We start from the raw sequence: 24,877 nt of genomic DNA, 5'->3' as shown, positions 1-24,877 counted from the left end.
TAATTCCTGACACTTTATGTAATTTACCGTTCTGTGTCTAATGTGACAAATTCCTTTAACTTCAATATTTTCTAATTTTTACTTGCAAAATATATTTTAGTAGAGACCTAGGTTTACATATTTTCAGTGTTTGTCCTTGAGTAGAGATTTTTAAAATATTTATGTTTGAAGCAGTTTTAGATCATTATATTGAAATTAAAGCACTTTTAACACCTTTTTCCATAAGGGCCCTTTCCACAAGATTATTTCTTTTATATTTGTATTTTACAATTTAAACGGTTCTTTTAGTGATTTTATAGCAAATAATAGGGAATAATGTCTTTAGCTTATGCCATTAGTTTAGTTGTATCTCAGTAATTTAAATAATGCAGGGCTTCCCTGGTGGTGCAGTGGTTGAGAATCTGCCTGCCAATGCAGGGGACGCGGGTTCGAGCCCTGGTCTGGGAAGATCCCACATGCCGCGGAGCGGCTGGGCCTGTGAGCCTCAATTGCTGAGCGTGCGCGTCTGGAGCCTGTGCTCCGCAACAAGAGAGGCCGCGATGGTGAGAAGCCCGCGCACCGCGATGAAGAGTGGCCCCCACTTGCCGCAACTAGAGAAAGCCCTTGCACAGAAATGAAGACCCAACACAGCCATGAATAGATAAATAAATAAATAATAAATTAAAATTTAAAAAAATAATAAGAATAATGCAGCACAAATACAAGTTTTTTAATGCTGTGATCATAGATTTTTTTTTTTCCTTTTCAACATTCCACGAAAGTAAGAAGTGTCAGTAATAATCATCATTAAACAACAGGGCTGTAGTGTGTAACCGTGGTCTTCAGCAACCTCTCTGCCCACCGGCAACCATTCCTGGTTTCTGTAAGATCCAAGTCAGAAAGATCCCTCACAACTGGATAGATTCTCAAGTGCTAGTGGGCCCTAAAATGTGATTAAGAGATTTTGCATTGGCTAAATCTAAACAGCTAGGTAGCAAAGCTTCAGTGTTTTCGCAGCCTTTTTGTGTTAGCAAACTTTTTATGTTATCTAGTACAGGCATCCAAAGAGAGTGTGATTCAGCCGCATTTATTATAGAGTAGCTAATTTTTCAATTTAGAAAAACACTAAGATCCCCCAGGATAAGCCTCATTAATCACATTAACCAAATAGGATGGAGTCCAGAGTACTTTAGAGTTCTTCTCTAACAAACAGATCTTAAAAGGGGAAAGTCAAGCAAAGAACTGCAACTGAACAAAACAGGAATTAGAAAAAATACTACAGAATTAAAGCAATATCAAAATAACATTTTTTTGTACAGATAGTTGTTTTATTTGGAAATATTCTGTAAAAATCAGAGCTCCTGAACAGGTATTAAAGCAGTAATATCAACTGTTATTCAAAGAATGACTTTGCCTCAGCCGTTTGTTTTATGTTTGGTTATGGAAAGATGTTACAGGTTTAGTGTTAACAATGTTTCTATTAGGTAAACCGAAAGTTAAATATTCTAATTAAGGATGCTTTCTTTAAACAACTTGCAGACTCTGTTGATATTGTCTTTGTGATGTTTTTCTTTCGTGAGTTTTATTTTCTTGAAAGAAAGATAATGAAAAAAAAAACCTTGTAAATATTTAGTTACATTTTAAAATCTGCACTTTGAAACGGAACGTGGGAAAATGGAGTGTTTTTCCCCTCAAGTATGTGTCTTGGTTCTAAAAATAAAAAAAAGAACAAATTAAAATTTGAGTGAACGTTATTTTTAAAAATACCTGCTTGTCTGTAAATATTATTGTTTTGGAACTTGAAGAATTATCTGAATAAGCTAAATTCCTTCTAGTCCTTCTAGTTTCAGGGTTTTTTTTTTTTTCTCCTTTTGTGTTTCTTGACTAATGAGCAAATAATATACGGATAATCTTTTGTTTATACGTATACTCATTATAAGAAAAAGAGTCCACAAAGAACTGAATTTGATTAAATAAACTGCTGGGACACTCCATCCACTCCAGCGGCTTCCACCTTCATCGCGTTCCTTCCTTTCCCCGGACTCTGACAAACTTCATTCCTGCCCGGAGTTTCATAGGACAAGCCAAAGTCCCTGCCCTCGTGCCGTGCTCATTCCAGTCAAGAGAGACAAGTGATAAATATTTAAGTACAGTAGTTTATTTCACATCGTGAGAAGTGACATACACAAAACAAAACAAAGTAATAGAGAATTACTGGATGATCCGTAAGCTGAGATGTTCAGGGGAGCCTCTTTGATGAGGTAATCAAACTAACTTTCATATTCATATATTTTAGTTACGTCAGTCTGCCTTCTGTTAATATGCATAATGTAAAAGTGCCTCTAAAACTTGAGTTCTGAATCTAGCCAAATGTAAGGCTGTACTTCCATTTCCCCAGTGAGAAGGTTCGCTTAACCTTTCTTAACAGGTCAACCGTGAAAAAAATGTTTCAAACATGCCATCTATTGAAAAATGCACGCATAGAACCTGCTGAGTCAGCTAGGTTACTTTTGTGGTCTTCCACCAATTTTTCAGGGCAAAACATTAAGTCAGACTAAAAACTAATTTTCTTACCCTGCCTTCTGGGTTTCTTGGCCCAGGAACCTGCAATAATGAAACAATTTTTCCTCTAACCATCTACTGATAACCCATCAAATGACAAAGTAAAAACAATCTGTTAATGAATGATATTGCATCATGAGTGTTTCTTTTGGATACAAGTCAAAGTCAAAACAACCCAAAGAAAGATTTGAGGGTGAGAATGACAGTAGTTTGTTTACTTTCATAAAGTCAAAAGTGAAAATCCATTCCATTCAATGTAGATACAAGTTACAAACAACAAATGTTTATGGAACACATTCTGTTGTTGCTGGGCTCAGCTGTATGATCGGCCGTTTGGAATTGAAAAATCAGTGAGACACTTCTCGCTTGAGAGGTCTGTGTAGAGCGAGAGAGAGGCTTGCAAGAAACCAACCGTGAAAATAAAGTGAGGTGTGATAGATGCTAGTGCTTGGTGTACAGGTCTTAAGAGGATTACCATATACTTAATCATACAATGAATCCTACTGGATTTAGGAACACTGTTTATGAGTAAGACAACCCTAAGGTGAGTCTCGAAAGTCTGTTTGGGTTATACATGCTGGAAAGGTGAGAATAAGGTCTTTGGATGGAGGGAAACACATACGAGAATATAACATAAAGCATTCTACTGATACGGCATTTGTGGGTGTAGGTTATCATGGGGAAGTGAGAGGGACACACATCACACCCCCCCCCGTCCCGTGGAATGATTTAAGTTGATAAAGAGACATGATAGACTTCACGTTCTTGAGCATCTGTCAGTGTAGGGCAGTGACTTGGCCTCATCCCTTGACCCAACCCTGGGTTTGCCACAGGAGTGAAAGGAAGTGCAGGCTCACCCCACAGAACGTATCCCTGGTTAAGGTATTCCTGGCAGGGCTCCCTTTTTATTTTTTATTTTTAATTGTAGTGAAACGAAATTGACCTTTTTTTTTTTTACATCTTTATTGGAGTATAGTTGCTTTATAATGTGTTAGTTTCTGCTGTACAACAAAGTGAATCAGCTGTATGTATACAAATATCCCCATATCCCCTCCCTCTTGAGCCTTGAAATTTACCATCTTAACCATTTTTAACAGTGCAGTCAGTAGTGTTAAGTAGATTCACATTTTTGTGCCACCAGTCTCCAGAACTTGTATTTTACATTTTGCAAAACAAACTATAAGCCCATTAAACAACAATGCCTCTTTCCCCCTCTCCCCCAGTCCCTGGGAACCACCGTTCTACTTTGTGTCTCTCTGATTTTGACTACTCTAAACTCCTCATAAATGAAGTCGTACAGTATTCATCTTTTTGTGACTCACTTATTTCATAATGGACTCAAGGCCCATCCATGTTGTAGCGTGTGTCAGAATTTCCTTCCTTTTTAAGGCTGAAAAACATTCCATTGTATGTAGAGACCACATTTTTTTAAATTAATTAATTAATTTATTTATTTATTTATTTATTTATTTATGGCTGTGTTGGGTCTTCGTTTCTGTGTGAGGGCTTTCTCTAGTTGCGGCAAGCGGGGGCCACTCTTCATCGCGGTGCGTGGGGCCTCTCACTGTCGTGGCCTCTCTTGTTGCGGAGCACAGGCTCCAGACGCGCAGGCTCAGTAATTGTGGCCCACGGGCCTAGCTGCTCTGCGGCATGTGGGATCTTCCCAGACCAGGGCTCGAACCCGTGTCCCCTGCATTGGCAGGCAGATTCTCAACCACTGCGCCACCAGGGAAGCCCGAGACCACATTTTGATTCATTCATTCATGATGGACATTTGAGTTGCTTCCACCTTTTGGCTATTGTCAATAATGCTGTTGTGAATATTGGTGCACAAATATCTTTTCAAGACCCTGCTTTGATATATTCCTTGATACATTTTCAGCCAGTTTAATATTGGAAAAAATATTTATGTCCCCCAAGCTTGATGTAACATTTTAACAACATGATGTATAGGAAAAGTCTTGGTCGAAATACATAGAATATTACAATCACAGACTTTTTTTTTTTTTTTTTTTTGGAGCCACACAGCATGCGGGATCTTAGTTCTCTGACCAGGGATTGAACCCTGTGCCCCCTGCATTGGAAGTGCAGAGTCTTAACCACTGGACCGCCAGGGAAATCCTCACATTTTTTAAAAGTGCTCCGAGTGTCAAAAACAGGATAGGTGTCTTGATATCACAGTTAATACTCAACGTGAACCTTTCTCAACTATTGTATGTTTGTCCTAAAGGCTTTTTCACCACATTTAAGGTTTCATGTGTAGCCCTTGGTTTGCATGGTGTGTTACGAGTCCCATACCAGATGAGAACACGTTGAAGAAAATTGTGGAGAAAGAAGCAAAGCAAGTAAGACAGTGATTATGATAGACAAGAAGATGCTACTATAATCAAAGCTAATGTTTTTTAAAACCATATTGTTTGGTGAACAGAACGCTATATTTTAAGCATTTTAGATTCAAACATGATAGCTTGTTATTTGTACAAATACTAAATACAGTAATCACCATTTAGTGAAAGAAGTTAGAAACAATGAAATGTACAGAACTATATGAATATATTTATATGCATATTAAGTACATAATACTATATATTTTACATGGATAATTTAAGGATATATACCAAAAACATTAGAGGATACGTTTTAAGGAAGAGAAATGAAACTGTGTATCAGGGATGAGAAGGGAAAACGAGTTTTTGCACAGACATGTTCACAATGTGCCATAAAATAAAAGGATTAATTATACTTGTGCATCTGAGACCCAAAAGAAAGTGGAGAGTTAATTTCCATAGCAAACTATGAAAGGATATAAATTATATCCATGCATTTAAAAAATTATCATGTAACTATGGCAACTTAAAATTTATCTTTTAAAGTGTTAAGATGACAATAAGCTAAATATAGTTGTAACCAAGACTGTAAATGTCATAAGTTCAGCTGTCAAAAGATGTGTTAAAAACTGTTTAATAGTTTTTTAAATTACAAAAGACATTTTAAAAAATAGTGTGTTGCACTGTCCTACACTGAGTGCTTGTAATTCAGTTAAATTCTCACACTACGTGGAGTTAGCACAGAGCCCACAAGAGAAGTGCAAAGGCCTACACAAGACTGTCCCCACTTGGGGCTCCAGCCACAAGCCTCAGGTGTACCCTAACTAGGCTATAAATTTGGGGTTCCCACAACCCTTTCGGGTTCAGTAATTTGCTTGAACAACTCACAGGATTCACTGAGACATTATACTTAGAATTACAGTTTTACTATAAAAGATACAGGTCAGGAGCAACCAAACTGAGAAATACTCTTTAGGAGTGGAGGAATATGCAGAGGTTCTACGCCCTCTCCTGTGGGATCCAGGCATCTCACCCCACCACCACATCAATGTGTTCACCAACTTGGAAGCTCCACAGAGCTGGGGTGACCAGAGTTTTTACTGGCGTTTCGTTAGAAGCATGTGTAATTAAATCCTTGATGACATGGATGAGTTCCATCTCCAGCCCTATCCCCTCCCCTGAGGTCAGGCTGGCCCAAAGTTGGCTGACCAGTCACAGGGTTGGACTTTCTGGTGACCAGCCCCGATCCTGAGTCACCTACCTCATCAGTATAACAAAGATACTCCTCTCACTCTGAAATTCCAAGGGTTTTGGAAGCTCTGTGCCAGAAACCAGGGTCAAAGGCCAGATATATTCTTTATTATACCACTGTTGCTTATAAAAGATAAAAGTGGAAAGATAAATCTTACACTCTAATATTGGACAAAGATTTACCAGTTGCCCTGTAGAAAAGAAGACTGGTGATAATACTAATAAGCAGGGACTTCCCTGGTGGCATGGTGGTTAAGAATTCGCCTGCCAATGTGGGGGACACAGGTTCATTCCCTGGTCGGGCAAGGTCCCACATGCCGCGAAGCAACTAAGCCCGTGCGCCATAGCTACTGAGCCTGTGCTCTAGAGCCCGCGAGCCACAACTACTGAACTGGCAATTATTGTTTAAATGGGTACCAAGTTTCTGTTTGGGATGATGAAGAAGTCCTGGAAATAGTAGCGGTGAGAGTTGCTCAACATTGTGAATGTTCCTAATGCTATTGAATCATATGCTTAAAAATGGTTAAAATGTAAATATTATATTTTACCACAACATAAAAGTTGCCCAAATAAATTGTATTGCAAGGGAATATTAGTATAAAATTTACAGTAAATTCTATATGTCATTTATGTATGTCTGTAAAATACATAATAAGATATCCATGTAATCTTGGGGCAGAGGAGACTTTTTAAACAGCCTTAAGCAAAGTTATTGACAGGATGGGTGGCAGAGTATTACAGAAGTTGGAGACCATCGGCTCTGACTACCTGGCTTCATTTCCCAGCTCCAAATGAATGAACTTGGGCCAGTCACTTATTTTCTCTACCTCAGTATCCTCAGTTAATTAATTGGAACTCTAATAATAGCACCTACTTCATAGGGTTGTAGTGAAGCGAATAATCGAGGCAATAATGTAAGTACTTAGAATACTGCCTGACAGTAAATACTCTTGTTAGGAAAAAAAAATTTAAACTTCTATATGGAAAGACTCTTACAAACAAATACAAAATCCATGTAACACACTGTAAAATATTTGAAACGTATATCAAGCAGCCTGTAAATAATAAGGGTGTGAAAAAGCTAGTAAAATGGTGAACACAATTCACATACACAGTATAAATGTCAAAAAAAATTGAAAAATTTCTCAATCTCACTAATTGTTTAAAAAAAAAATCATATGAGGGACTTCCCTGGTGGTCCAGTGGTAATGAATCCGCCTTCCAGTGCAGGGGACGCAGGTTCGCTCCGTTGTCAGGGAACTAAGATCCCACATGCCGCGGAGCACCTAAGCCCGTGCGCCACAACTGCTGAGCCTGTGCTCTAGAGCCCACGTGCCGCAACTACTGAGCCCATGAGCCTAGAGCCTGTGCTCCACAACAAGAGAAGCCACCGCAATGAGAAGCCCGCGCACAGCAACAAAGAGTAGCCCCTGCTTGCCACAACTAGAGAAAGCCTGCGCGCAGCAACGAAGACCCAACGCAGCCAAAAATAAACAAAAACAGGTCTTTCAGGGCTTCCCTGGTGGCGCAGTGGTTAAGGATCCGCCTGCCAATGCAGGGGACGTGAGTTCGAGCCCTGGTCCAGGAAGATCCCACATGCTGTGGAGCAACTAAGCCTGCGCCACACCTACTGAAGCCTGCATGCCCTAGGTAGGGCCCACATGCTGCAACTACTGAGCCCGTGTGCTGCAACTACTGAAGCCTGTGCACCCAGAGCCTGTGCTCCAAAACAAGAGAAGCCACCGCGGTGAGAAGCCCGTGCACCACAATGAAGAGTAGCCCCCGCTCGCTGCAACTAGAGAAAGCCCACACACAGCAACGAAGACCCAACACAGCCAAAAATTAATTAATTTATTTAAAAAAAAAGATAAAACAGGTCTTTCAGTTCCAGTTTTATAAATGTCTAAGGGAACTTCTGCTCCAAAAGAACCAGACCCAGGACAGTACACATTTTTCTGAGGCTTCAATGGTCTTGCAAAAGTAGGATAGGTCTCCATAGATTTCCAAAAAAATAAACTAGTGTGAATTTAGTCCAGAATGAGAAAACCTGGGGCCAGAGTGGAAAGAATCTGGGGCTTGAGCCATCTGAAGGTTTGAGAAGAACTGGATGCTAAGGACAAAACAGCTGGAAACTGAGGCCACGAGGCCAAGAGCCAAGGCCTGAGGTGAACCAGCAGGGAGCCTGACTGAACAGGATGGCTGCCAGATGAGTGAGCTGGCTGAGGCTGGATTCCTAAAGACATGCTGCTAGAGGGACTCTGAACCTTGAAACAGCAGTGAGGTGGGGGAACTGACACTCTCATTCTGAGCCAAAACTCTTGCTGAAGTGGTACTGGGTTAAGGCTACCAGAGATATAGAAGCAAACTTTCTAGAGGAAAGCCTCCCAAGGAAGGCAAACGGTACTTCCACCAAATCTGTTCAAGCCACTATGAGTAAGGTCAGCAGAAGCAAGAGAAACATCTTTAGTCACTTAAGAATTAGCAGTGTTGGCGTTGTCAGACACGCAATATAGAATAGCTAGGTATTGGGTGAACGAAAGGGGTGAAGAGGATCAAAAGATACAAACTTCCAGTTATAAAATAATTAAATCCTGGGGATATAATATATAGCATAGTGACTATAGTTACTTACACTATACTGCGTATTTGAAAGTTGCTAAGGGTAGTTCTTGAAAGTTCTCGTTACAAGAAAAAAAATTTGTAGCTTCATGTGGTGATAGATGTTAACTAGACTTGTAATCAAGCAGGACCCTCTGGGGCCTTCCTGGGACAGACCCCTCCCCCTTGTCTTCTGCTTTACCTCCTCTCTGAAGTACCTGGATAGCAGTATCTGATGCACATTTCCCAAGTTGTTTTACAGATGCTAAAACCCCACCACATGGAAGAAGTTAACTACTTGATGACCATGAGAACATAGCCCCAAACCTATTGGAGTCTGAGTATTGATTGATAATGTTAACCCCTGTGACACCACCCTGTTACCTCACCATCAACCAGAGTACTGTGCACGAGCTGATCACATACCCTGCAACTCCCCTCCCTCACCTGGCCTTTAAAAAATGCCACCCTGGCGAATTCCCTGGTGGTCCAGTGGTTAGGACTCTGTGCTTCCACTGCAAGGGGCATGGGTTTGATCCCTGGTCAGGAACTAAGATCCCACATGGCAAAAAAAAAAAAAAAAAGCCTCCCTGAAACCGATCAGAGAGTTTACGTGTTCTGAGCACTAGCTGCCTGGACTCCTTGCTTGGCCCTGCAGTAAACACTGCACACACCTTCCTTTACCACAACCTGGTGTCGGTAGGTTGGCTTTATAGCGTGTGGGTGAGAGGACCCAAATTTGGTTAGGTAACAGACTTGTAGTGATCATTCCACAATATATACAAGTATCAAATCATGTTGTACACCTGAAACAATATAATGTTCTATGCTAATTATACCTTAATTAAAAAAAAAAATAGCCAGGTATAAAACGTGTAAAGATGAAGAACTCCACTGTGCTAGGGAATTTGAACCAAGCCTCTTGAGGGCAACCACAAAAAAGGACAAAATATTGAACATCACATCTGCACTGATTCCTTTATCTTCAGATAATTCCATCTCGGAATTCCCTGGCGGTCCAGTGGTTAGGACTCCTTGCTCTCACTGCCGGGGCCCGGGTTCAATCTCTGGTCTGGAACTAAAATCCTGCAAGCCGCTCGGTGCAGCCAAAAGAAAAAAAAAAGTCTTTTTTGATACTTTTGAAAAGGTTTTTTTAGAACCATGTTTCTTGAGCAGTAGGGTGAGAACACCTACTATGATCTTTTTATTAACAGTGATTTGTAGTTTTTAAATTCAAAGAAAGCATTTCCAAATTGACTTTGTCTTTTTAAATCTCATCATTATTGATTGAGGTTCTGATGCAGAGTTCCATATATCAATTTCTTTTTTTTTCTTTTTTTTTTTTTAGGTAAATAGGCGCTTTTTTAAAAAAAATAAATTTATTTATTTATTTATGGCTGCGTTGGGTCTTCGTTGCTGTGTGCAGGCTTTCCCTAGTTGTGGCGAGTGGGGGCTACTCTTCGTTGTGGTGCATGGGCTTCTCATTGCAGTGGCTTCTCTTGTTGGGGAGCAAGGGCTCTAGGCGCGTGGGCTTCAGTAGTTGTGGCACGTGGGCTCAGTAGTTGTGGCTCGCGGGCTCTAGAGCACAGGCTCAGTAGTTGTGGTGCACGGGCTTAGTTGCTCCGCGGCATGTGAGAACTTCCCAGACCAGGGCTCAAACCCGTGTCCCCTGCATTGGCAGGCGGATTCTTAACCACTGCGCCACCAGGGAAGTCCCTCAGTGTTTACATATTTTAAAATAACCCAGACAATTTTGTAGGAACAAAATCTAAAATGTAATTTTAAGGCAAAGGGTTTGCTGGAATTAATGATTTCAGAATTCTGTGACCAGAAGGGAAGAGGTAAACAAAACAAAAATACAAACACTTTTGGTTGTTTCTTTGAAAACAAAGAAATTTAGATCTGGTCTGCAAACCTAAGATTAAATGCAGCGTTGCATGACAGGCGATTAGCAGGGATTGGAGAATAATGGTTATGTTCCACAGGAGAAAACACACCACATATACATACATACACAACAGAAGCAAAGAGTGAAGAAAGAAAGATTTTAAGAATTATAGTTTTTATTTTTAATTAAGATGGCTTCATAACCAAAATAGTGAAAACTGATATTATAATCACCAAGAAACCTCCAGCTTTCCTTACTGCCGTCCAGACTGCAGAGGTCACATAACACAAATGACAAGAGTGGAAGTCAGACAGACTTGGGCATTAATCCTTAGTCCACCAGTTACTATCTGTGTGACGCGAACGCATTTTTAAACCTCTACGTTTCTGTTTCCTCATCTGTAAAATGGAGGGTAACAACAGCCCCTGGGTCATAGGATTATTGAAGTACTAAATACATTCGAAACACTTAGCAGCTAAGAAGCACTCAAAAGAGCATTCTTATTTGCTCTACAGCATAACCTGACTAAACATTTCAGAAGCCCTATTCTCGCAAACTCACGTCTCTACTCCCAGCTCTAAGAGCGTTCTTGCACATTAATCCCAAACACATTTGCTTCTATGTCAAGGACCTCCCTCCCTCAACACTATTCGTAGTTCCCATTTCTCCTCAAGGTATACTTTCTGTTCTCAGTCCATCCTCTGTAGGAACTCCAGAAATACCATTCATCCTCTCATTCTCATTCTGAGCTTTCCAGGTTTAGCTGAGATGCAGCCTCCTTTCAACATTTACAGACTAACCTCCTCAGAGACTGCAAATCTGTTGCAATCATGCACATACCCCTTCTGTTCAGTACTGTTTCACCATCTTTTCATGTGCTGTCCTTCAGTTGGTTTGCTGCTATTTACAGGTCATTTGAGAACAGGAGCTCTTCCAACCTTGTTTCCCACTTATGACTTATTTCTGTTGCTAGGAGTATTTATAGCTTTCCAAACTGACCACGGTCTTTCACACATTTGTCCTCTGCCACCCTCCAAAAAAAAGTTTCTGTCCTCTTCTCCAGGCAACTTCAAGGTTTTGCCTGGGGAGAAGGTTCAAAATTCAGTTCGAATGTCACCTTTCTAAAGCTTTTGGTAGCTGTTGCCTAGGAAGGATTAGGCAACGAACACGGCTCCCATACTGTACTATTGGATAAGCACTTGTAGAATTTAATCATCACAACTTAAAAGATAGGCCTTACCGCGCCCTTTTAACAAATGAGGAATCTGAGGCTGGGGGCGATCCGGTGATTGTCCAAGGACACGGCTAGGAGGCTGGCAATGCCAAGAGGGAGCCCTTGCCTTCTGATACAGGATGTTGCTTGCCACTTGGGTTCAGGCAACATCCTGATAGAGGAAGTATGCTTGGTTAGCACCTGCGCTCCAGGGGATCTGGCAGTTAGCAGTTGCTCGATAAATGTTCGTTGAATGAACAAATCATCAGAATTCAGTAAACACTGCATAAACGCGGTGAAGAATGCTGGAGTTGGAAGGGACACATTGATACCACAGAGCAATCGGCTCGTCTTTCTGATGCTGAAAGGGAGGATTCGAGATGTCAGTGCCCCACAGGTAACTAATGACAGAGCTAAGACCGGAAAGAATTTATTTATTTATTTATTTAATAGATACGGAATGCCTGCTATAGGAGAGTGCTAGCCTCTGGGGTCTATGTGGTCGAGGAGAGACACAAGCTTACCAATTCCCTCCTCAGAGCGCTAAAAAAAAAAAAAAAAGAGAGAGAGAGAAAAAAGAGAAAGCACTGCAGGAGAGTAAGGTGGGGACAGAATTCCCAGAGAAAAGGATGTGAAGGAAGAACCTGGAGCGCTTGGTCCGGACCCGAAGTGGAAAAGGATGATACAAAAGGAAGAGCGAGAAAGCGGCGCGACCCTCGGCCCCTCGGCCCGTTTCTCCGCCGAGCCACACGGGGGCGCTGCACCCCTCCCCGCGTCCCGGGCCCCGGCGGCGCCGCCTGCTCGCCTTTTCCCGGCGGAAATGCCCGGGCGATGACGGACACCCGGAGGGAGGGGAGAGAAAGAGCTAGAGAGAAGGGGCAAGGGAACCGGGAGCGGCCGGCGGGCGGGAGGCGGCGGCGGCAGGTGCTCATCGTCCGGCGGGAGCTCCGCGGAAGCCCCGCACCTCCCCGCGCACTTCACCGACTCCTGGGGCGCGCGGCCTGACGGGCCAGGGCGGGCAGGGGTCTCCCGGAGACCGTGTGCCCGGAGCCGCCCGCGGGGCTTGGGCGGGGCGCGGGGTCGCGCTCCCCGGCTCCTTCCCCTCTCGCTGGGAGCTGGCGGCGGCGGCGGCGGCGCCGGGCGAGGGGAGCGGCGCCCGGGGCTGGGGCGCGCGGGGGCGGGGAGGGGGGCGGGAGGCAGCGGGGGAGGGGCTCGGGCCACTATGGACGACAAGGCGTTCACCAAGGAGCTGGACCAGTGGGTCGAGCAGCTGAACGAGTGTAAACAACTGAACGAGAACCAGGTGCGGACGCTGTGCGAAAAGGTAAGAGAGAAAAGGGGCGAGATGCGGGCGGGGACCTCGTTCCTCCTCCTCCTCCCCCTCCCCCCTTCCCCTTCCCTCCCGGGATGCCAGCCCTGTGCCCGGCGCGCCGGTCCGGGGACCCGCAGGGCTGCGTCTCCGGCTTGGGCATTCTCCCCCGATTCGGGTCGGGCCCTTCCAGGACCCCCGGGGACCTAGCCCACGGTCCGGACCGGACTCTCCCAGTCCTGGCCTGTGGGGTCCCGGGTAGGTGGGCGGGGGCATTGTGGCACCCGGAATCCACGCCCTGAGTGTGACTGGGGTCGCTGACGCTCTTCTGGGGAGATTGCTGACACTTCAGCATTTCCCGTGCGGACTAGCAATCCCGGCGCTTTAGCTGGCCGGCAGATGAATCTCGTGCGGTCTCGAAATTGAAAATGCACCGAAAACGAACCTGGGTGTTGTGACTATCAACGCGCTCGGTAATATACCCAGGCTTTTTCTCAGGTGACTCGGGCCCATCAAGAATCAGTAAATTGGTATGCGTCAAGCATTTGTTTGTAGAGAGGTGGGTGTGATGACAGACTGTGATTTTTAAAATAGAAGTTGCCTTTAGTTGAGACAGATGGTGACTGGTCTTCACGTTGAGAGGCTCTTTGGAAGCAAAAAATTGTTGATTTTCAGAAACAAGACGGCAAGTCTTAAGTTTGGTAACAGTGCTTGCCTGAAATGATTAATGGGGTATGTGTTTTTCGTGCAGGCTAGCACTTTTCAGAAAGTTATTTCTATTATATGTAAGGTTTTTTTCATTTCCAGAAAGTAATAAAATATGCAGGTGGTTTACTGTTTACAGTTGCTCTTGATTGTGTGATCTGAGACAACTTTCTGAATTCTGTGTGCATTGTTTTTTTAACCACTGTAATTATTTCGGACTTTACATCTTACTTTTCTCATTCATCTTTTATGTAGTTTGGACTAAATTTTTATGTAAAAAGGTCCCATGTGAAGGAGTAACGAAGTTATTTATTCTTTAATGTTTTGGGGTTTTTTGGGGTTTTTTTTAAGCCAGAATCCGTAAGACTTTCTTCATGATTGTGTTTGGAAGTCAGGATGCCTCAGAAAAACACTAAAGAAAGAAAGATTTTGTCATTATTATTTATAGGGTACCCTTAAAATTAAGCATCTTAGGAATGGAGGAGTAATAGCTAATATTAAGTAGTTAGTATAGTGTTTTTTAACTAAGTGTAATGTTGCTTAGGGTCTTTATGTATTAAATAACTTTTTTTGAAGTATACTTAATTTACAATGTGTTAGTTTCAAGTGTACAGCAAAGTGATTCAGTTTATTTTTGAATTTTATTTTATTTTTTTATACAGCAGGTTCTTATTAGACATCCATTTTATACATATCACTGTATACATATTAATCCCAATCGCCCAATTCATCACACCACCACCTCCATCCCCCGCCCCCCCCACCCCACCGCTTTCCGCCCGTGGTGTCCATACATTTGTTCTCTACATCTGTGTCTCAGTTTCTGCCCTGCAAACCGGTTCATCTGTACCATTTTTCTAGATTCCACATATATGCGTTAATATACGATATTTGTTTTTCTGACTTACTTCACTCTGTATGACAGTCTCGGGATGCATCCACGTCTCTACAAATGACCCACTTTCGTTCCTTTTTATGGCTGAGTAATATTCCATTGTATATATGTACCACATCTTCTTTATCCATTCATCTGTTGATGGGCATTTAGGTTGCTTCCATGACCTGGCTATTGTAAATAGTGCTGCAATGAACATTGGGGTGCATGTGTCTTTTTGAATTATGGTTTTCTCTGGGTATATGCCCAGTAGTGGGATTGCTGGATCATATGGTAATTCTATTTTTAGTTTTTTTAAGGAACCTCCATACTGTTCTCCATAGTGGCTGTATCAATTTACATTGCCACCAACAGTGCAAGAGGGTTCCCTTTTCTCCACACCCTCTCCAGCATTTGCTGTTTGTAGATTTTCTGATGATGCCCATTCTAACTGGTGTGAGGTGATACCTCACTGTAGTTTGATTTGCATTTCTCTACTAATTAGTGATGTTGAGCAGCTTTTCATGTGCTTCTTGGCCATCTGTATGTCTTCTTTGGAGAAATGTCTATTCAGGTCTTCTGCCCATTTTTGGATTGGGTTTATTTTTTTAATATTGAGCTGTATGAGCTGTTTATATATTTTGGAGATTAATCCTTTGTCTGTTGATTCGTTTCCAAATATTTTCTCCGATTCTGAGGGTTGTCTTTTCGTCTTGTTTATGGTTTCCTTTGCTGTGCAAAAGCTCTGAAGTTTCATTAGGTCCCATTTGTTTATTTTTGTTTTTATTTCCATTACTCTAGGAGGTGGATCAAAAAAGATCTTGCTGTGATTTATGTCAGAGAGTGTTCTTCCTATGTTTTCCTCTAAGAGTTTTATAGTGTCCGGTCTTACATTTAGGTCTCTAATCCATTTTGAGTTTATTTTTGTGTATGGTGTTAGGGAATGTTCTAACTTCATTCTTTTACATGTAGCTGTCCAGTTTTCCCGGCACCACTTATTGAAGAGACTGTCTTTTCTCCATTGTATATCTTTGCCTCCTTTGTCATAGATTAGTTGACCATAGGTGTGTGGGTTTATCCCTGGTCTTTCTATCTTGTTCCATTGATCTATGTTTCTGTTTTTGTGCCAGTACCGTATTGTCTTGATTACTGTACCTTTGTAGTATATATAGTCTGAAGTCCGGGAGTCTGAATCCTCCAGCTCCATTTTTTTCCCTCACGACTGCTTTGGCTATTCAGGGTCTTTTGTGTCTCCATACAAACTTTAAGATTTTTTTGTTCTAGTTCTGTAAAAAATGCCATTGGTAATTTGATAGAGATTGCATTGAATCTGTAGATTGCTTTGGGACAAATATCAACAATATTGATCCTTCCAATCCAAGAACATGGTATATCTCTCCATCTGTTGGTATCATCTTTAATTTCTTTCATCAGTGTCTTACAGTTTTCTGCATACAGGTGTTTTGTCTCCCTAGGTAGGTTTATTCCTAGGTATTTTATTCTTTTTGTTGCAATGGTAAATGGGAGTGTTTCCTTAATTTCTCTTTCAGATTTTTCATCATTAGTGTATAGGAATGCAAGAGATTTCTGTGTATTAATTTTGTATCCTGCAACTTTACCAAATTCATTGATTAGCTCTAGTAGTTTTCTGGTGGCATCTTTAGGATTCTCTGTGTATTCTCTAGTATCATGTCATCTGCAAACAGTGACAGTTTTACTTCTTCTTTTCCAATTTGGATTCCTTTTATTTCTTTATCTTCTCTGATTTCCGTGGCTAGGACTTCCAAGACTATGTTGAATAATAGTGATGAGAGTGGACATCCTTGCTTTTTCCTGATCTTAGAGGAAGTGCTTTCAGTTTTTCACAATTGAGAATGATGTTTGCTGTGGGTTTGTCGTATCTGGCTTTTATTATGTTGAGGTAGGTTCCCTCTATGCCCACTTTCTGGAGAGTTTTTATCATAAATGGGTGTTGAATTTTGTCAAAAGCTTTTTCTGCATCTATTGAGATGATCACGTGGTTTTTATTCTTCAATTTGTTAATATGGTGTATCACATTGATTGATTTGTGTATATTGAAGAATCCTTGCATCCCTGCGATAAATCCCACTTGATCGTGGTGTATGATCCTTTTAATCTGTTGTTGGATTCTGTTTGCTGGTATTTTGTTGAGGATTTTTGCATCTATATTCATCAGTGATATTGGTCTGTAATTTTCTTTTTTTGTAGTATCTTTGTCTGGTTTTGGTATCAGGGTGAGGGTGGCCTCATAGAATGAGTTTGGGAGTGTTCCTTCCTCTGCAATTTTTTGGAAGAGTTTGAGAAGGATGGGTGTTAGCTCTTCTCTAAATGTTTGATAGAATTCACCTGTGAAGCCATCTAGTCCTGGACTTTTATTTGTTGGAAGATTTTTAACCACAGTGTCAATTTCATTACTTGTGATTGGTCTGTTCATATTTTCTGTTTCTTCCTGGTTCAGTCTTGGAAGGTTATACCTTTCTAAGAATTTGTCCATTTCTTCCAGGTTGTCCATTTTATTGGCATACAGTTGCTTGTAGTAGTCTCTTAGGATGCTTTGTATTTCTGAGGTGTCTGTTGTAACTTCTCCTTTTTCATTTCTAATTTTATTGATTTGAGTACTCTCCCTCTTTTTCTTGATGAGTCTGGCTAATGGTTTATCAATTTTGTTTATCTTCTCAAAGAACCAGCTTTTAGTTTTATTGATCTTTGCTATTGTTTCCTTTGTTTCTATTTCATTCATTTCTACTCTGATCTTTATGATTTCTTTCCTTCTGCTAACTTTGGGGTTTTTTGTTTTTTTGTTTATTTATTTATTTATGGCTGTGTTGGGTCTTCGTTTCTGTGCGAGGGCTTTCTCTAGTTGCGACGAGCGGGGGCCACTCTTCATCGCAGTGCGCGGGCCTCTCACTATCGCGGCCTCTCTTGTTGCGGAGCACAGGCTCCAGACATGCAGGCTCAGTAGTTGTGGCTCACAGGCCCAGTTGCTCCACGGCATGTGGGATCTTCCCAGACCAGGGCTGGAACCTGTGTCCCCTGCACTGGCAGGCAGATTCTCAACCACTGTGCCACAAGGGAAGCCCTAACTTTGGGTTTTGTTTGTTCTTTTTTCTCTAGTTCCTTTAGGTGTAAGGTTAGATTGCTTACTTGAGATTTTTCTTGTTTCTTGAGGTAGGCTTGTATAGCTATAAACTTCCCTCTTAGAACTGCTTTTGCTGCATCCCATAAGTTTTGGATCATTGTGTTTTCATTGTCATTTGTCTCTAGGTATTTTTTGATTTCCTCTTTGATTTCTTCAGTGATCTCTTGGTTATTTAGTAACGTATTGTTTAGCCTCCATGTGTTTGTCTTCTTTACGTTTTTTTTCCTGTAATTCATTTCTAATCTCATAGCGTTGTGGTCAGAAAAGATGCTTGATATGATTTCAATTTTCTTAAATTTACTGAGGCTTTATTTGTGACCCAAGGTTTGATCTATCCTGGAGAATGTTCCATGCGCACTTGAGAAGAAAGTGTAATCTGCTGTTTTTGGATGGAATGTCCTGTATATATCAATTAAATCTATCTGGTCTATTGTGTCATTTAAAGCTTCTGTTTCCTTATTTATTTTCATTTTGGATGATCTGTCCATTGGTGTAAGTGAGGTGTTAAAGTCCCCCACTATTATTGTGTTACTGTCGATTTCCTCTTTTATGGCTGTTAGCATTTGCCTTCTATATTGAGGTGCTTTCTATGTTGGATGTATATATATTTATAATTGTTATATCTTCTTCTTGGATTGATCCCTTGATCATTATGTAGTGTCCTTCCTTGTCTCCTGTAACATTCTTTATTTTAAAGTCTGTTTTATCTGATATGAGGATTGCTACTCCAGCCTTCCATTGATTTCCATTTGCATGGAATATCTTTTTCCATCCCCTCACTTTCAGTTTGTATGTGTCCCTAGGTCTGAAGTGGGTCTCTTGTAGACAGCATATAGATGGGTCTTGTTTTTGTATCCATTCAGCAAGCCTGTGTGTTTTGGAGCATTTAATCCATTCACGTTTAAGGTAATTATTGATATGCATGTTCCTATGACCATTTTCTTAATTGTTTTGGGTTTGTTTCTGTAGGTCCTTTTCTTCTCTTGTGTTTCCCACTTAGAGAAGTTCCTTTAGCCTTTGTTGTAGAGCTGGTTTGGTGGTGCTGAATTCTCTTAGCTTTTGCCTGTCTGTAAAGCTTTTGATTTTTCCATCAAACCTGAATGAGATCCTCGCCAGGTAGAGTAATCTTGGTTGCAGTTTCTTCCCTTTCATCACTCTAAGTATGTCATGCCACTCCCTTCTGGCTTGTAGAGTTTCTGCTGAGAAATTAGCTGTTAACCTTATGGGAGTTCCCTTGTATGTTACTTGTCGTGTTTTTCCCTTGCTGCTTTCAATAATTTTTCTTTGTCTTTAATTTTTGCCAGTTTGATTACTATGTGTCTTGGCGTGTTTCTCCTTGGGTTTATCCTGTATGGGATTCGCTGTGCTTCCTGGACTTGGGTGGCTATTTCCTATCCCATGTTAGGGAAGTTTTCGACTGTAATCTCTTCAAATATTTTCTCAGGTCCTTTCTCTCTCTCTTCTCCTTTTGGAACCACTATAATGCGAATGTTGTTGCGTTTCATGTTGTCCCAGTGGTCTCTTAGGCTGTCTTCATTTCTTTTCATTCTTTTTTCTTTATTCTGTTCCTCAACAGTGAATTCTACCATTCTGTCTTCCAGGTCACTTATCCGTTCTTCTGCCTCAGTTATTCTGCTGTTGATTCCTTCTAGTTTATTTTTCATTTCAGTTATTGTATTGTTCATCTCTGTTTGTTTGTTCTTTAATTCTTCTAGGTCTTTGTTAAACATTTCTTGCATCTTCTTGATCTTTGCCTCCATTCTTTTTCCGAGGTCCTGGATCATCTTCACTATCATTATTCTGAATTCTTTTTCTGGAAGGTTGCTTATCTCCCTTCATTTAGCTGTTTTTCTGGGGTTTTATCTTGTTCTTTCATCTGGTACATAGTCCTCTGCCTTTTCATCTTGTCTGTCTTTCTGTGAATGTGGTTTTTGTTCCAGAGGCTGCAGGATTGTAGTTTTTCTTGCTTCTGCTGTCTGCCCTCTGGTGGATGAGGCTATCTAAGAGGCTTGTGCAAGTTTCCTGATGGGAGGGAGTGGTGGTGGGTAGAGCTGGCTGTTGCTCTGGTGGGCAGAGCTCAGTAAAACTTTAATCCGCTTGACTGCTGATGGGTGGGGCTGGGTTCCCTCCCTGTTGGTTGTTTGGCCTGAGGCAACCCAACACTGGAGCCTACCTGGGCTCTTTTGTGGGGCTAATGGTGGACTCTGGGAGGGCTCCTGCCAAGGAGCACTTCCCAGAATCTCTGCTGCCAGTTTCCTTGTCCTCACAGCCGCAGCAACCCCCTGTGTCTGCAGGAGACCCTCCAACACTAGCAGCTGGGTCTGGTTCAGTCTACCCTGGGGTCACTGCTCCTTCCCCCGGGTCCCGATGCACACACCACTTTGTGTGTGCCCGCTAAGAGTGGAGTCTCTGTTTCCCCCAGTCCCGTGAAAGTCCTGCAATCAAATCCCGCTAGCCTTCAAAGTCTGATTCTCTAGGAATTCCTCCTCCCGTTGCTGGACCCCCAGCTTCGGAAGCCTGACGTGGGACTCAGAACCTTCACTCCAGTGGGTGGACTTCTGTGGTATAAGTGCTCTCCAGTCCGTGAGTCACCCACCCAGCAGTTATGGGATTTGATTCTACTGCGATTACGCCCCTCCTACCGTCTCATTGTGGCTTCTCCTTTGTCTTTGGATGTGGGGTATCTTTTTTGGTGAGTTCCAGTGTCTTCCTGTCGATGATTGTCCAGCAGCTAGTTGTGATTCTGGTGTTCTCACAAGAGGGAGTGAGAGCATGTCTTTCTACTCCTCCATCTTGTTTCAGGGTCAGGTGATTCAGTTTTACATATATATATATATATATATATATATATATTCTTCTTCAGATTCTCTCTTGTATTAAAGGTTATTACAAGATATTGAGTATAGTTCCCTGTGCTGTACAGTAGGTCCTTGTTGTTCATCTATTTTATATATAGTAGTGTGTATATGTTAATCCCAAACTCCTAATTTATCCCCCCCCCATCCACTTTGGTAACCATAAGTTTGTTTTCTGTGTCTGTGAGTCTGGTAAATAACTATATGTTGACTCAAGAGGATTTAGTTCTGTAAATAGAACTGCCAAGCAAAGGGTATTTTTGTGTTTCTGAAACAAATTGTTTACTTACCGCTTCAAGTTCGACATTCAGTTTTCTTGTGTGATAAACTATAATTTCATGTCTTAGAATATATGTTTTAAATTGATCTCTCAGGCTGTAGTGTCAGGTGAAATATCCAGTTCTGAAATTAGCTGAGTCAGTTGACCTCACTGTGAACAGTAGATGTAGACTTGAAGTTATGGGCAAAGTTGGTAGTTCAATTGGTTTTACCTTTGACTCTCTAATAATTTTGAGATGTCTTCCTGGAGAAGAATGTTGTACCCCTACTCAGTCACACTTGAGCCTTAATCACTTGAGCAAGCTTTCTGAATTTGCCTAGAGAGATTATTTTAACTTCAGCTCCTAAATAAATTGGACTACCCATCTCCAGGACCTCTGAGGTATATTTAAGCTGGTATCTTACCCACTTCTTTCTTTGTATACTTGTACTTTTCCATTAAGCATGATTTTTTTAAGTGAAAATCCCCTGTCATTCATCTTTGTCCTCCATCCCTTTGATGGGGTTGCTGATGGGCTGGAGGAGAGTGACGGTAGTCCTTCCTCGCTACCCCCTGAGCAGTGCTTAGTGCGGCAGCCCCCTTCTAGCAGCTGTGGTGAACCTTTGTGGTGTGTATTTTCTGTCTTTTAACCTTAGTCTAAAGTTCCATTTTATTTCCCTACCTCTGCCCGCCTTTTTCCTGCCAAGTGCAGTGTTTGTTTATAACAAACTCTAGTAGGCAGCCTGAGTTCAAACCCTGGCTCCACAGCTTGATGGCTGCCAGTCTCTGCACCTCCTTATCTAAGACAGGGATGATAGTACTTGCTGATCTCCTGGGGCGGTTGTATTAAGATACTACTGGTGTAAAGTCCTGACCAGAAATTAGCAATGAGTATTAAATGAAGAAAAGCTAAAAATAAAAGTAGCTATTTTATCTTGTTTTAAATGTCTTCCTATTTTCTTTTGGAAAAAGATGCAAAATAAGTAGATGTGTTGATATGACTTCTCTGTGGAGAATGTACTTCAAAAGAGGTTTCCTATATAGTGGTTCTAGAACTCTGAAAAATGCAGTTTCATTATATCTTTTTTAAATTTTATTTTTATTTTTTTATTTTTTTGGCTGCGTTGGGTCCTCGTTGCTGCACGCGGGCTTTCTCTAGTTGCGGTGAGCGGGGGCTACTCTTTGTCGCGGTGCACGGGCTTCTCATTACGGTGGCTTCTCTTGTTGCGGAGCACGGGCCCTAGAGCACGCGGGCTTCAGTAGTTGTGGCGTGTGGCCTCAGTAGTTGTGGCTCGAGGGCTCTAGAGCGCAGGCTCAGTAGTTGTGGCGCACGGGCTTAGTTGCTATGCGACATGTGAGATCTTCCCGGACCAGGGCTCGAACCCGTGTCCCCTGCATTGGGGGCAGGCATATAGAAAGAATATAAGAGACAATAAAAAGTCAAACCTAATTGTAAATATCATCTTTTTGTTTAATTCTTTGTGGCTAGATTTTAGGGTTTTTTTTTTTAAGTAACATGATTTTTTTGGAGTCTGTTAGAAATATTTTTCTGTAGAAAGTTACATCATTGTGAGGGTGATTTCTCCCTCAAAATTAAATTCCTATTCTAACTCAGATTGCCTAAAACGTGAAGGAGTCAGCTGAAATTAAGACCAAAGTGGTACTGGAAAAAGCCCTGTTTTGAGGTAGTGGCAAAAATAAAACCCATCCTAATGCCAGTTGGAGAACAGCTACAAAAAATATGGGTATGAATCATATGGTATGTCTGGCCTTCAAGGTTAATTTCTGTCTAGAGAAAAACTGTTTGCATAAAATAGTTAAGGCATGTCTTCCAAGAAGATGACTAGCTCTTAACATGAACTTAAATTAGCAGTCCAGCTTTGGAGCTGCTTGTACATTTGACCCGTCTTACGTGTGTAGAGAGATTGCTTCTGCCATTTGTTTCTGCAATAGCAGTATGCACAGTGATTTAGAAAGATGGTGTGCCTGGAGAGCCAGTCTGGCACTGTCGAGGACATTCTGTGACAAGAACTATTTTTAACATTTGTTTGGTAGTCTCAGGAAGATAAATTTTTTAGGCTCTTCGACCTGATAAACTTTATTTTATACTGAAGAACCTTGGTGATGATATTCTAAGTAGGGAGGGAAATTTAGCCTAATTGTGTGCTAGCAGATCTTTATGCTGATGATTATACAGTGCCTACTTAGAAAAATTTTGAGGTTTGTGTAGATATATATGTAAATTTTACATTGGACTAATGGATATGTTCCTGGGTCCTGGCCTCAACGTTGAAATAAGCAAGTATCTTTAGGATATTACTTTACTTCATTAATGTGAAATAGCATGCTTAAATTCTTGAATGCCTAAAACTATCTTAATGAAAATTATTGATAGATCCTGGTAAAAATGGGGACTTCCCTGGTGGTCCAGTGGGTGAGACTCTGCGCTCCCAATGCAGGGGGCCTGGGTTTGATCCCTGGTCAGGGAACTAGATGCCACATGCTGCAACTAAGAGTTCAAATGCCGCAACTAAAACATCCCGCATGCCGCAACAAAGATCCCACATGCTGTAACTAAGACCAGGCACAGTCAAATAAATAAATACTGAAAAAAGAAAAAAAGAAAAAAGATCCTAGTAAAAATCAATGATTTTTCTGAGTCGAGAAAAACCTCTCGATTACTTTTCTTTAATAGTTTGTAGCTAAAAGTGGTGGTCTTAACAGCCAAAAAGCTTAACTATTACTTTCATTTTAACTTCTCTTGAGCAAGGGTTAGTGCCAGCTCTAGTGGCCATTGATATAGTTCAAAATGCAGTGACATAGATAGAAAGTAGCTCGTTTCTACTATAACAAAGAATGACATGATTACAGTGGAATATGAGGTTAAAACCCAATTTTACTGACTGAACAAATCATCATTTTCCGTGCTTATCTAAGCCAACCTTTCATAGCAGACAGGTAAAGAAACTAAACCAAACTAGACTAACATGAACTACTGCTAATGACTAGAAAACAGACCTTTTAAAATCAATTCATCATTTCTCGACTTTACATATGATGTGTAAAATCATGTTCGTAGATAGAAAAAATGAAGATACATTATAAACGTTTCACATGGAGTAGTTTTATTTGCAACATATGCCTTTTATTCTGCTTTGAAGATCGTGCAGAAATTTTTCCTTCAGTGTTTTTTCAGGACAAATGCTCTGAAGGACTTGGTGAATGAAGTCCTCTTTGATGAAAGGAAACCAAAATACCAGAAATTGAAGATAAAATTAATGCCAAAACAATCACTGCACTTTAGACTATGTAAACTATATTTCTGAACTTAGATTTTCTAAGAAAAATGGCATTAAAATCACTGTCATCTTCAAAGAAGGCTAAGTGAGAGCTGCAACAACATTTCACATTTAGTTTTGGGGTTTTTCCGCATATATATATTTTTTTAATATTTATTTATTTATTTGGCTGCGCTGGGTCTTAGTTGCAGCACACAGGATCTTTAGTTGCGGCATGCGGGATCTAGTTCCCTGACCAGGGCTCGAACTCGGGCCCCCTGCGTTGGGAGCCCGGGTTCTTAACCACTGGACCACCAGGGAAGTCCCTCCTCATATTCTTAAATTGAGATGTAATTCACATACTATAAAAGTTGCCCTATAAAGTGTACAATTCAGTGGTTTTAGTATATTCATAAAGTTTTGCCACCATCTCCACCATATAATTCCAGAACATTTTCATCACCCCAGAAAAGAAACCCTCTGCCCACTAGCAGTCACTCCTCATTCTCCCTTCCCCCCATCCACTGGCAGCCACTGATTTACTTTCTGTCTCTATGGATTTGCCTGTTCTAGACATTGTATATGAATGGAATCATGTAATATGTAATGTTTTGTGTCT

General features: G+C 41.3%; 1 protein-coding gene across 1 annotated transcript in view; it reads left to right on the top strand.

The window, feature by feature from the left end:
• The first annotated feature begins 13,005 nt into the window (after positions 1 to 13,005).
• The window catches only part of PPP2CB (protein phosphatase 2 catalytic subunit beta), a 31,541-nt gene continuing 19,669 nt past the window's right edge, over positions 13,006 to 24,877 (top strand). Inside the window, exon 1 of the mRNA XM_068532052.1 lies at positions 13,006 to 13,142. Within this exon, the coding sequence (XP_068388153.1) occupies positions 13,041 to 13,142 (102 nt within the window). The 5' untranslated portion in view covers positions 13,006 to 13,040. The remainder of the gene's footprint in view (positions 13,143 to 24,877) is intronic.

This window comes from Eschrichtius robustus, chromosome 21 (assembly GCF_028021215.1).
Source record: "Eschrichtius robustus isolate mEscRob2 chromosome 21, mEscRob2.pri, whole genome shotgun sequence".
Lineage (NCBI taxonomy): Eukaryota > Metazoa > Chordata > Mammalia > Artiodactyla > Eschrichtiidae > Eschrichtius > Eschrichtius robustus.
This window is presented reverse-complemented; position numbering and strand designations above follow the sequence as displayed.